General features: G+C 37.1%; 1 protein-coding gene across 2 annotated transcripts; it reads left to right on the top strand.

Moving 5' to 3' along the window:
- Window positions 1-4,183: 4,183 nt before the first annotated feature.
- LOC126349385 (40S ribosomal protein S21) lies at window positions 4,184-13,863 on the top strand. 2 transcript variants are annotated; one of them, XM_050002426.1, is made up of 5 exons: window positions 4,184-4,272; window positions 4,372-4,450; window positions 4,613-4,748; window positions 13,653-13,708; window positions 13,798-13,863. In XM_050002426.1, exons 2-5 carry the CDS (start codon window positions 4,401-4,403, stop codon window positions 13,805-13,807), a joined length of 252 nt encoding a protein of 83 aa, XP_049858383.1. In that variant the 5' UTR covers window positions 4,184-4,272; window positions 4,372-4,400; the 3' UTR covers window positions 13,808-13,863. The 2 variants fall into 2 exon arrangements, with proteins under 2 accessions (XP_049858383.1, XP_049858382.1); XM_050002425.1 differs by having other exon boundaries at window positions 4,253-4,450.
- The last annotated feature ends 281 nt before the right edge of the window (window positions 13,864-14,144 follow it).

The raw sequence follows: 14,144 nt of genomic DNA, 5'->3' as shown, positions 1-14,144 counted from the left end.
GTTTTTAAGTAGTCTTTTCAGCTTCTTTGTTGATGATATCAATGACAGTCTCTCTGTGCTACACGTTACTGAGAAATGACTACAGATGGACCTCCTTGAACAATTGGAAATTTTCATCCACAAACTAAAATCTCCCAAAAAAATCCTGAATGAACAGACTAAGTCAACGCAAAACCTTTTCTTCCATAATTTCCAGGATATACTGCTACAAAAAAACACAAAAATGACGATAATTCATCTTCCTGCATAAATCTTGTTCTTCTTGGTTTATAACGACTATGGTATTCTCTAACTGACAAAACGTTTTTAATTTTGTATTAGATACTCACCTCTAGCTCTTTACCTTTCGTATGCAGCTAGCAACTTTTGCTAAAATTCAAAATACGTCATTGTATCATTATACAGTGCATCTCTTGCCAAAGACTATTCTGTAGTAAGTGCAGTATCTGTCTTACCTATATTCTTTGTAAAAGTTCGAATCCTTACATTCTATGAGCCAGTGTAAAACCAAGTGTAGCTACATACTGTGTTTATTTGTGTACATAGCGTAATAATGCTCGTTATCAGAAGCAATCTGATGTGAATACCACAAGGCAGTGCACTGTAAGTACCTAAAACATAAAAAACTTTCAGATTCGTAAATTTTTCGTCACCGATTCCTAAATTTCCATCATTTCCACGAGCAAGACCAGCACTGCATCTAGCTACACTTGGTCCTCAAAATAGTGTTTCTGTGACACCTCTATCTGAAGATGTGCCCACTTGGCTCGAAAAAATGTTCATGGTTTAATAAATCTTATAAAAAGCGACTGGTTGCATATTTATTACCAGATAAACGCCAGTTTAAATCACAGTATATATATATATATATATATATATATATATATATATATATATATATATTGGTGGTATTTCAATATTCAGCAAAAACTTTTACATGACAGTCTCATTAATTCACTCCAATATACATGGCTTCTTAATCCCTTCTGTGTATCGAAGTATATCTGTGTGAGGCAGTTTCCTGTACAGCGTCCATCTACATCTACATCTACATCCGTACTCCGCAAGCCACCTGACGGTGTGTGGCGGAGGGTACCCTCAGTACCTCTATCGGTTCTCCCTTCTATTCCAGTCTCGTATTGTACGTGGAAAGAAGGATTGTCGGTATGCTTCTGTGTGGGCTCTAATCTCTCTGATTTTATCCTCATGGTCTCTTCGCGAGATATACGTAGGAGGGAGCAATATACTGCTTGACTCTTCGGTGAAGGTATGTTCTCGAAACTTTAACAAAAGCCCGTACCGAGCTACTGAGCGTCTCTCCTGCAGAGTCTTCCACTGGAGTTTATCTATCATCTCCGTAACGCTTTCGCAATTACTAAATGATCCTGTAACGAAGCGCGCTGCTCTCCGTTGGATCTTCTCTATATCTTCTATCAACCCTACCTGGTGCGGATCCCACACTGCTGAGCAGTATTCAAGCATTGGGCGAACAAGCGTACTGTAACCTACTTCCTTTGTTGTCGGATTGCATTTCCTTAGGACTCTTCCAATGAATCTCAGTCTGGCATCCGCTTTACCGACGATCAACTTCATATGATCATTCCATTTTAAATCACTCCTAATGCGTACTCCCAGATAATTTATGGAATTAACTGCTTCCAGTTGCTGACCTGCTATTTTGTAGCTAAATGATAAGGGACCTATCTTTCTATGTATTCACATCACATGACAAAGTCCATGTAGTGTATGTAATTAAAACTGATTTGACACTATGAATCAGTCCAATAGAACATCTCAAAAGACATTGTAGGCAGACACTTCTTTTGTTACTCCAGAATTCAAGTACAAAGCTTGTATTTTTTGTGTGTAGTGTACATGTTTACTTTTGAAATCGTATGGGTTTTTTACTTGCCCATGAAAAGTAGAAGGGTCAATAAAGAAGAATTGAAAATGATAATGGATAAGCATTTGGTGTCAATTGTTTAACATATTTACTGTAACAATTTCACAATCCAAAATCCATTGCTTTTTCATACCTCTTTGGTGTCATCTTCAGTGTAATTGTAACACTGCTAATTGTAGCTCGTGTCACATAAGACAGTGCTTCCATGCATAGAGACCGACCAGTGAAGGGGTGAGAACTGTGCATGCGCAGCAGCAGAGAGAGGAAGACAAAGTCCACATTGCCGATCTGCACTGCTGTAGACAAGGTCAGGCTCATATGTCTATGGTACATCGAATTATACATTCAGATCTATGATGGCTGATAACTTCGAAAACCACCGATATCTCGACCAGGAACGGTTACTGTCGTTTTAGGGCCGTATCCAGTTCATGCCTTGAAATTGACAGAGATTTACATGTGGAAATATCGGACTTTTGTCGAATTTATCTAGCTGCATTCTCGCATTTTATATGGAATACAACATGGTGGAAGAAGCTGAACTTTTCCTTGGACAACTTGTTGAACATTATATTCTGCATAATTCAAAGGACACAAAGTCTTAATCAAAAAAGCTACGAAGTTCTCATTATTATGTAAGCAACTGATCTGTTGTAAAACACAAGTTTTAAACCACAAGTCTTTAAAACTAGGAAATATTATGACTTTTCCCAAAGTCTACATCGTAATACCAGCGCCACTTCTATTTGAATATGTTTCCAAACAATCTGATGATAAATTTAAAATGATAGGTTCAAGGCTTATATCCATCATCACACCCCTGTCAAATTATTGTTTCTGAAGCTTTCAAACATGCGTCACAGACTGTGCCCAAGCTAAGGGTGGGATGTTGTCTATTGGCTTACGCACAAGCGATTCAGTGAATGATATCTTGAATGTTTGTGTTTTTACCTCCCACATAGCCTTATCATTTGCGCAAATTAATTTCATATGGCTACACTGACAGTGACAAGTGGGTAAATTCAAAACTGAGTGATCCCATTCACTTGTAAGGAAGTCAAGTTGTACGTTCTGCCATGTGACTTGTATAAATTAACGAGTCTGCTTTATGTTGTGCTCAATATTTCTATTTTTAAATGAGGGAAATTATGCGCGTTTCTGATGTTCATACGTGTTGTTTTCTCTGTTACAGTTAAATTGTAACAGGCAATGACCAACTTCGAAGCAAGGTATTACAAGAATTGTGAATTACATCATGAAACTGACAACACTCATTTCCAAATCATAGTCACTGCTGTTTTTCTTACACGTTTACCCTCAGAAACAAAACCTACAGATACTCATTCATACCTTCACTGCTATAAGAAAAAAAATACAAAATAACTGACAGTTGTGTGAGTAATTTGGTTGTCGAGAAGTACGGCAAAAGTGCAGCATGTAGGTGCGAGATTCTCGCTGTCTAGCTGTAACTTGCTGCTAACCGCTCGGAAAGAGAATGAATATTATTGGCTGCCAGTGGCTAGTGGAGGGGAATGCACAGGACTGCTGAAAATTGGAGCGCCTTCCAACATGACGCGGACTTCAGAACAGTGGTTCAACAGTATGAGTAAGTGCAATAGAAAACGTAGAAAAATAAAGTGGAATCTGTGCTATGATACAATGGCACAAAAGCACAACACCATTGCTCTTCACATCTGTAAGTCAACTACAGCACCTGGTTTCATGTTGTAAAATGCGTGTACAAAGGTTCACAGTATTTCTAAAGGTGATACATATGAGCTGGTTAGTAATAAACTCGACCTTCGCTAAGTGCTATACGGACTAAAATGCACTATCCGAATATCACGTGAGAGTGTTGCGGACAGAATTTTCCTTCTACGCATCCGAGTGCTCAGTCCACAGATATCAATACACGATGATAGCTAACCTAGTCACTTGCGATGTCAGTAATTTGTGTCACAAATGGTATTGCTAGAGTTGTAAACAAAAGAGGCGCCGGTACTGTAGTCTTCCTGTTGTGCTTTTATTTATATTAGGAGCCTTTAAATGTAATTTTAGTGCTTGTTTCATCAGAGTTGTCGGTAGCACCGTCACAAATCAAATACTCATGGATAGTTCTCATAAACTCACTTTCACCGTTCGGTATTGTGCTAAGTGAGTTCATTGAAGTGGTGGCCAACGTGATTCGGCCTTCATTCCTTATAAGCGATGTCAAATAAGTAATTAAAAATACTGGAACTCATTGCGGTACCAGATATCATAGATAGTCCGAATTTTAGATACTATATGCGATATCTTTGATGTCGCGTGTGGGCTTTGGAGTCTCTTTGTGTCAATTACGTTGTTCTTTGGCTGTTGGTTTGTGGAAGGTATGTGTTGTATGATTAGTTTCGTTTGCAATTGTGGTGATTTGTTGGTGGCTTTTGGCATTTAATTTGAAAAATAGTGATACGCAAAGTTCTTTTCAGATATATAACTGATTCAACTAACCGTAGTTATGGAAAACGACGCAGGAGAGTTTGTCGACTTGTATCGCCCTCGCAAATGGTAATATTACCACGTGGTTTTCAGCTGGATAGTATGTGTAATGTTTTCTAAACCTGTATGTGTTTAGTTATGTTGCAAGCTAAATAACAATTCAGCCATATGGAATTTGCATAGTTACTGAATATTTTTTGTTATGGAATTGTTTTCGTGTTTTTTGTGCAGTTCTGCCAGCAACCGCATCATTCACGCAAAGGATCATGCGTCTATACAGATTAATATTGCTGATGTAGATCCAGCTACAGGACGTATGACGGACACTTCAAAAATGTACGCAATATGTGGCGCCATACGGAGAATGGTGAGTAAGCAGATGGATTTCTTTTAAATCTGTCAGTGTTATCCCAAGCTAATTATGATTTTAATTTAGGAATTAGGTTGTAGAAGAAATTGTTTGTATGGAAGTTCCGTCCCTCTTGTTCCATGCATCTAAAGCCACACTGAGAACGGTTGCCAATTTGTTACACTACATTATAGGACTATTTGTTTAACGATATGGAAAATCGCCCCCCAACACCAAACACCAATCGGACCTATGAATTTCTCGCCATCATATTGCTTTCTGATAGTCTCACCTGAGTTTTATCACTGCTTTCGCCAGGCCCTCCGGAGTCTAGTTTGAATATTTTCTCTAAATCACATGAGGGCAAATGATTCCTCTGGAAAGGACGGGTCTAATTCCTTCGCCTGATCCAAGCTTTTGAGTTGTATTGAATTACTTTGATTGTTGATACGTTGTTAGCTGTAACATTCCTGTACACTTAAAGTGATTAATTGTTTGGCTCCAAATTGTACCGGCGAGAGTTAAGGTAACCGAAAGAAATAAGAAAGGAAAAAGATTATACATGTCTGTAATAATTACCGTAATTTATGCCAGTAAAAAAGTAGAATGAACCTTTAAATCCAGTACAGTACAGTGCATGGTGAAGTCATATTATGAATCAGCGTTAACTTTTAATACTAATTGTTAAATCTTACTGGACGAGTTAACAAACAATAGGGTCTAACAAATACTGGAATCTCTATCCGGAACTGATCGATATAGGTTAATTTTGGTTATGGTACCGGGTCGAACCATTCCACGGTTCGGTATTTAGATCGTTCTAGCAACAAGTGTGTGGTCTAAAGTGTTACAAGGGATTCCACATACGGTATTACCATCATCATTCCCATGAAAAAGAGAAATTTGAAAGCTTACCTAATTTATTAGTCATTCTAGTAGTTCTGAGGTCAGTAAGAAATACTACAGAAACGTAGCCACAGATTTTCTGCAAAAATGCCCAAAATTATGAACCATCCAAAGGTTGGAATAAGTAAATAGTGTCTTCCCATATAGATAAATTCTAGATAACTATTCATTAATTAGATCATTTTTTTCAGCATGTATGCAGTAATATGTAGGCTTCAAAGATTTCTGCATTTGTAATTGCTCTCTGAACTACTGCAGGGAGTTATTATTGGAATTGGTAACTAGAATTGACCTCTTGTTAGATTCAATAATTAATATAAAATTAGCACAATTTTGTATCAGTATGACTTCATCATATGCTTTACTGTAATGGAATTTAAAAGTTCTCTGTGGTTTTCTAGATGAATAAATTATGAAAATAGTTCTTACTAGACAGGGAAATTTGTTTTTAATTCTTGTTAATTATTTTCGTTATCTTCAGTTCATTTTGACAATAATTCATGAATAAGTAAATAACTGTCAGTATGATTGTAAATTTGTTTGTTCACAAGTGTGGTCAGTTGCTTTCACAGATTGCCTGTAAGCAACGTCTTTGCTGTAGGTATGGTATCATTACTCAATGCAGACGAGTGAACTGGACACTAGAGTTTGTGTGTATGCTCTACAAAAAGTTGCCTTGAGCAATGTGATGCTAGTAATGTGTAAGACATCCTCTTGCCTTTATAATGGCCTCAGTTCAGTGAGATAATCCAAAAATTTCTGAAGGTGTGCCACATTCAGCTGAAGCCACTCATTGATTAGATCCGGTAGCACTCCTAAACTTTTGGGATATTGATTCGTGCATTTCACACTGTGACAAGCAGTCTGAAATTTTGAGGGTTTCCTAAGGTGAAGTGATTTAGTGGGCGAGTCAATGTGTGATACGGGGTGCTTGAGTGTTTGTCAAACAAGGACTATCTCTGCAGCTTTGTAAATGTAGTTATTGATACCTTCGGAGTTGGAAATGTGCATAGCATCCTCATGAATATGTAGCAGAGAGGACAGCACAGTCTTTTGAGTGTTGAAATGACATCCTGTTTGTATTTGTGGTGACATGATTGAAGGGCACCAAATTTTGGTATGGAAAACCCTGCAAATATCACAGGGCTACCTGCAGTGTGAATTTCATCCTCTCACACTGCATGTTAAATGCAACATTGATGTTTTGGTGCACTTGGTGTCTCCATTGTCCAGTTTGTGCTGTTAGTCTCACTAAAGATGTGCAACCTTATGTGCTGCTTTGGGTGAAGGTGTTCATGAGGTGTTTAACTATAGGTGACCATTACTGTTAGCCTGAAAATTGGTTGACATTAACCTACAAGGTCATATAACTACTTGGTGTCAATTCTACATGTATACTATGGTGCTCCAGTAGGAGAGTGTGCTGAAAGGTGAAATATTTTTCCAGTTGATTTATATACAGAGTAAGTGTATTGAGTAACAGTAGTCCAGGCAATAACATCTGTGCCTATTGACATACCTACCAGCTGCACAGACTTCCTTTCTTGTGTTTTGTAAAACTAATAAGTTCAGTGACGTTCTGTATAAAGGGAATCCCTGGGCATTTGACATGAATAACGATTTGAAGCAAAAAAGTCCAGTTACCATAGGTTCAAAAATACTACATTAATAGGTAAAGGCACTTATTAATCTTCACTACTGTGCAACATATCTCTTATATTGAACGGGTGTTCATACCTTTTAAGGAAAGAATTTTAGAGCCTCTGTTAAATACGCAACTTTTTCTTGTTTTGGTCCATACTACCTCCTTCCAAAATGTGTGCTGAGTGTAATGTGTTGTATCGTCATTTGAGCTTTGGTGTTGGATGTGTTAAGTTGTTGGCAGTGATTCTATTTTGGAACTTAAGAATTGGAAGTTTTTCAGTTGTCAATTTTTTGGTTGTTGGCATTTTCGCTAGGTGTTATTGGTTTGGTGTTCAGTTGTAAGATGTTTATTGTGTGGCTTCTGTTATGTATGGATACGACGACAAAATGTAACAATGCTGTGTTGATGGGGAGGACAAGTTGTCTGTTGTTAAATTCCTCCAGTTATTTGGACTGATAGCTGTGATTGTGAAGTGTAGTATTTGCCAAGAGAAAATGAACTTGACCAAACCAGGGACAGGTACGTGTGGTGGTATTGGCGTGATTTTGACCATGAGAGAGATTGTTTTGCTGACGTACTGTTTCTGCTACAGGTCCTCGGTTAGTTTTTGCCCACATGAGATTGGAGTGAGAGAACTGTGTTAGACTTGTTTTCTTTTTGTAGATGTGTATTCTGAGTACATTAAGTATGGAGGTAAGTTGGGTGGTGGTTGAGATGACTCACAGTTTGGGAAGAGGTAGTTCTCAGGTCAGTTTGTGGGTATTTGGGGGGGGGGGCTGTTATTTCATGGGGGTGGGTATGTTGTATTTTTCAGGGTCTTGGGTAGCTCTACTAACAAGAGTGATGTTACTGTCTTGCATATAAATATATGTATTTTAGTGTTTTTTGTCAAATGTATGTTGTGACGTCATAGGCTCCATATTGGAGATGCTGAGAATAGTCATGTCTGTGATACTCATATCATAGGTAAAGACAGACAGCTGGAATCGGACACTTCTGTAATGCTGTAACTTCTGATATTTTTCATTTCAAGTATGACACTATTCTTCTTAGTGCACGTTTGAAGGGTTCAGCAGGAATAACTCCCATGTTTTGGGGAATCACCTGCTTAAATTTGGAGGGGTACTGGTGTCGTAGGGTGGTTGTGTGATATGAGGCATTTCCAGTTTCAGCAGATGCTTTGTTAAACAAATATTTTTCTGAGTGCAAGCACAAGTCAGCTACGGGCATTTATAGCTTTGTCAAAGGCTTGGGGAATAACATAATGTTTCAGATTTATATGACTAATGAGTTGTGGGACATGCAAATACAAATGGTTACTGGGTCATTCGATGCCATGTGGTCTAGAGGCTCCTGCGCGACCATCACTGATTTTTATTAAATTTTGTATGAACAAGTGAAGTGTCTCCAATGAGCACAGTTGCGGCTTGTGTGAAAACATTATGGATGTTCACAAAATTTTCTATTCAGATAAACTTAAGAGTGAAATAGCATCTTCTGTATAACATGATTTGAAAAAGTTTATGCAACTGCAGCAACTATCAATAATGATAGTAATAATAATATAACTTGTCTGACAAAGTAAAGAATTGTTTTTTAGGGATTTTTTTGGTTTGTGCATAATCAAGTACAGTTCAGGCCAAGAAAGGGAAAATGTGAGTTTTCACCATGCTGTTTCATCAGGCTAAATTTAACACTGTATTATTACTCACCAAGTCTAATTTTCTAAATCAGGAAAACACCTGCTTTCCTCCATATAGTACACTCATAAATTATTGGTAATACACATTAAAGTGCTGTGCAGGTACAGATTAAATAGAAAACTGTACTGGAGCATGGCTGACACTGTCCGTTCCTAAAGAAAAGCCATGTACTTGTTTTTTCAATCGTGAAAGTCTGTCATGCTGAGTTTTTTCAATTACAACCATTTCCAATGCCAAAAGCCTATTTTTATCATTGTGTTTCAGAGAGAGGTTTTATCCTTTTATTAATTGTTCAGAAATCATAGGGTAAGTACATGATAAAATCCAAAACTTAATATACTCTAACACATTCTGAAACCCACAAAATAAGTTTTGGTGTTTTACTCCATATGACTGTAACATACACAGACATCCTGTAGTGTGTGAATTGGCATATCTGAGGATTGTTCTATCATCTAGCAGGATTTATGCTAAGAAAATGGCAATAAATGCTACCACGTAGTGGCTCTGTCATAAACCTGTAGTTCAGAGGTAAGGTCTAGCTGTTCATGACATGAACTGTTCATGTTGCTTATTAAATCTGTTTGTATTTGACCCATAAGACAATTACCTGTCATGCCAGCTACACTTGCGCAAAAGCTCCTTGAAATATATTAAAAACAAAGATTCCAAGACTTACCAAGCGGGAAAGCGCCGGCAGACAGGCACATGAACAAAACACACAAACACACACACAGAATTACGAGCTTTCGCAACTGGCAGTTGCTTCGTCAGGAAAGAGGGAAGGAGAGGGAAAAATGAAAGGATGTGGGTTTTAAGGGAGAGGGTAAGGAGTCATTCCAGTCCCGGGAGCGGAAAGACTTCCCTTAGGGGAAAAAAAGGACAGGTGTACACTCGCGCACACACACACACACATATCCATCCGCACATACTTATGTGCGTGTGTGTGTGTTTGTGTGTTTTGTTCATGTGCCTGTCTGCCGGCGCTTTCCCGCTTGGTAAGTCTTGGAATCTTTGTTTTTAATATATTTTTCCCATGTGGAAGTTTCTTTCTGTTTTATTTACAAAGCTCCTTGAAAGGTGCACAACTGATTATGTGCTTATGACCTTGATCCTAAGTTTCATGGGGTATAGAGGAGCAGGAGTGTAACACAGCACAGTGGGTTTAAGTGCCGCACATTTCATGCTGCTGTATCTGTTACAAGGAAAGTAACCAATAAGTTTGCAAGGTGTCAAAAGTTACGATGTTCATGAGCTCTTCACAGTAGACACCACTGAACGTAAGTAAAGTTTTGCAATCATTAATTCAATACTTCCGGGGGTTTCGTCATATGACACCCTGGCACAGCTATAGGCAATACACCTGAGAGTTTTTGGCAACTTTAAGATGTAATATCTCTGGTAATATTTTATTGAAAGAAACAAAACAAGGTAATTTTGTATACCATTCTGCACTCTCTCAAGTGAAATAATAACTAAAGGTTTCCTGAGAGATTTACGTATGGATAACTTGAAGTAAAGTCTTGCAAAAAAAAAAAAAAAAAAAAAAAAAAAAAAAAAAAAAAATTTGAAATTAAGCTTTGTATATACCTTGAATTAATTGCAGGCTACACTCGAAACATTGCACATAACTTATTGCTACTAGGTCTTAGAATGTGTAATTTCATTCTCTTACTTCATTCCAATAATGTAAATTGTGGGTAATGTTGGTTATTCTAAAAAAGGCTATTTTTCCCAACTTTCATCAAGTGTCTGCAAACTCTTAAACTGCTTTTATTGGATAGACCCTGTTCTAAACATCAAAAAACTACTTAGTTTTGCAATTAAGGTCCTAAAATGACAAATAGACCCATATTTCACTGGCCACAGATTGACATTTTTTATGATGATCTACAGATATTTAGTTTTTTGTGGGGACAGTAATATCAAAAGTTTAGATGGCCAGGAAAGGGGAGAGTCTGAACAACTAGAAAAACTTAAATTACCAAATATGCAGCAACCAGTTGCAAAATCGTGTTTTATTTATTCGCTTTTGCAAATCGATTTCAACTGAGCAACAGCCATCATCGGTGCTTTCAACCAATATGTGCCCTGAGTAGTAGTACCGTCTTAAGCAGAAGTCACACTCTTTGTGTTATTCAGTTGAAATAGATTTGCAAAAGTGAATAAATAAAACATGATTTTGTGACTGGTTGCTGCATGTTTGGTAATTTTATGGCTTAAAGTCATTGCACAACTTGGGAACCACATGGAGTCCACCATTCACAACCAGAAAAACTTCAAAAAATGGGTGTCTTTTGTCATGACTAATTCTGACTCGTGTTTTTCTGCTACAACCAAAGAATCAAACTGTAAACTGATTATAAATTTCACAATTTAACTGCACATTACCAGTATGTTTGAGACAATGGTAGAAAACTTGCTGCATAATAGCTGCAACACAAGTCTTATAAACAGCTGCAGGTCTTGCACATCTGTCATGTGTAAATCTTGGTGAAGTTCACAGAAGTCTGCCTGACATTTTTAGAATTGATTGATGTTAATCAAAATTTATTAATATGTCTTTATTGTGCAATACTGTTGATGTCTAGTTTAATTCTTATTTAAGGTATTTGGTACTATGTGTTAGCGGTTAATATGGAACACTTGTGTACACATAAAAACTTGTAGAAATATGCTGGTATGATTCATAATGATGGCTTAACCAGTGCAGGTTGCTTTTAAAGTGAGAAAACCAGCATCCCCACTGAATTCAGGGCCACACCTGATAATCATGTAACAACTGCCACATGTTCCAAATCTGAAAAGGATTTCTTTTTGCAGCATTCCAAGCTGATGATTCTGAACTTTAAAAGGCCAAAGCGCCTAATCTTCAGTTTATTTCAAGCTTCTTGAAATTTCGCTAGGTTTCATTAATTTACTGTAGAATGTCATCAGAAACACTTCTCAAATTATTAGCCCCAAAAAGAGGAAACTTTTTTATTGGATTCCTTAATCAATTTCATTGTTTAAAAAAATGTTGTAGAGCTGAAAGCTATATAGATGTCTGAAAGAAAAACAGACTCACTTGCAGTTAATGGCTCAAGCTCATTTCCTGGTGATAAGGACTTCAGATATTATCTTTCCTAGAGAGTAGTAAGAGGTTGAACATAATAAAAGATAGGAGTACCTTCGGAATATGGGACTATTTTCAATGCAGCTCCATGTGGTTATTTTTTAGGGCCAGGGCCTTACATGCTCACATTTCAAAACTGAATGTATTTTTGTAGGTGTTTTGGAATATGTCCCTTATCATGAAAATGTTTGAAAAGAATTTCCGAATAACACTTTCTTTGTAAAAGTGGGCCAAAAACTGCCATTTTTAGAAAAATTGTAAACTTTGCTCTCGATTTGTCAGCTACTGGAAAACAGCAGGAGAGTGAAATTTTATATTCTATGACCTTACATAGGTAAGTTATTAAATGTAAAGTTTCAGATACACTGCACAGTTGCTTCCGCAGTATTATAACTCTCTCCATTTTTAAAGTGTTTTTCACCTGATTTTGCTTCAGATTATCCATATGCAAGTTGCTCTAATCTTTATATGGTTTGGTTTGAGAGAGTTCAGAAAGTCATACAAAAATGTCTAGGTTTGTTTCTTTCAAGAAAATATGGCTGGAGATTTGTCGTGAAGTTGCCAAAAACCCATGGCTGCATTGTTCATAGCTGCACTATGGGGTCAAAAAAAGACTGCATCTCTGCAATTATCGAATTAGTGAAAGTAAAACTTTACTAATGTTCATTGGTGCATGTATGAATGTTCATACAAAATTTCAGCAGAATCCATGCTAGTCAAGCAGAATTTTTTTCAAATTAACTACTTGGCATGAACTAGTCCTGTTCCAACATCTGAACATAAGTGGCTACCTACATCAACTGTCTGCACTGGAACTGTGTAGTAATTGGCTTTTTACACAGTGTGTTATTTTAAACTAATGAATAGTAAGAAGAAAGGAAGTTATGGCGTAGTGTCCCTTTGGCAATGAGTTCATACAAGATGGGACTCAAAATCAAATAAGGAAGCATGTTGGCTACATTCTTTTCAAACGAACTGTCCTGGAATTTGCCTTAGGCTGTTGAAAACCACAGAAATGTGGTTGGCCAGATGGGATTTGGAACTGCCTACCAGAATACAAATCTATAATCTTACCACTGTACTAGCTCGTTTTGTGCCACATGTTGTTCCTGAAATACCAGGATGAAATTAGGCAATTGGTTGAAGAATGAACCAGTATGAATATCACACTTTTATTATATGTCTTTATAAATTAAAGAATATTGTGTTGCTTACTTTATTACCTTTAAGAGACAAGGCTTACTCAAACCTTGCCTGTATCTGTAAGATGAGAAAATGTGTACCACCATTTGATTATATTCATGAAGAAGTATTTCCATCAAACGATCTTTCCAATAAAACATGTAACCATCGTAAGTACTTTCACAAGGTTTTCTGTTGTGCCAAAAAACTGGTTACTTGTTGAAAATGTTTCCTAGTTTAACACCATATCTACAGGTGGCAACTGATGTGCTGTTTGTAATTGATCTTAGCTTTTCAATTTTGGTTTGGTCCATATCTAATTTTCATCCTGCTTTTTCAGTTTTCAAAGTAATAGTTTACTTTCTTTATAGGGGGAGTCTGATGATTGTATAGCAAGGCTTGCAAAAAAGGATGGCATTCTCGCAAAGTAAGTGTTGATTTAAGCCCATTAATTACCTATATGTGTAAATTTGAGTTTGTTGCATTAACTAATACTGTGCTGTTTGTTATTTACAGGAACTTTTGATGCCTGACGTTGGTGTCTACAAATTTGTACTAAAATAAAAACTTTATCCTAAATAATATGTGTGTCTTATTATTGTTCCTGTCCTTCAGGCCTTTATTAGCTTTCAACTGGTTGGTGCCCAATAACTTTTTAATTTTTTTCAAATGAGAACCATTGCAAGAAGGTAATAGTTGAGGAAGGGAGGTGAAAAGATTACTGACTTTTGCCTTATCTGCCGCTGCCATGGTGTGTAAGTGAATGAGAGTCTCAGCGTCAGATGTACGTAATCCATTCACTGCTGTAGACATGTATAAAATTCCTACCATACCATTACTCAGCTTCTGTGGACATTTGTACA

This window comes from Schistocerca gregaria, chromosome 1 (genome assembly GCF_023897955.1).
Source record: "Schistocerca gregaria isolate iqSchGreg1 chromosome 1, iqSchGreg1.2, whole genome shotgun sequence".
Classification (NCBI taxonomy): Eukaryota; Metazoa; Arthropoda; class Insecta; order Orthoptera; family Acrididae; genus Schistocerca; species Schistocerca gregaria.
The sequence above is the reverse complement of the archived record's forward strand: the minus strand, read 5'-3'. Positions and strand labels throughout refer to the sequence as shown.

Excerpts from the sequence above, each read along its gene's own strand:
- LOC126349385 (XM_050002426.1), top strand. The coding sequence starts at position 4,401 with ATGGAAAACGACGCAGGAGAGTTTGTCGACTTGTATCGCCCTCGCAAA. Across the intron at positions 4,451-4,612 it reads TTGTATCGCCCTCGCAAATG|TTCTGCCAGCAACCGCATCA; the intron begins GTAATATTACCA and ends TTTTTTGTGCAG. Across the intron at positions 4,749-13,652 it reads GTGGCGCCATACGGAGAATG|GGGGAGTCTGATGATTGTAT; the intron begins GTGAGTAAGCAG and ends CTTTCTTTATAG.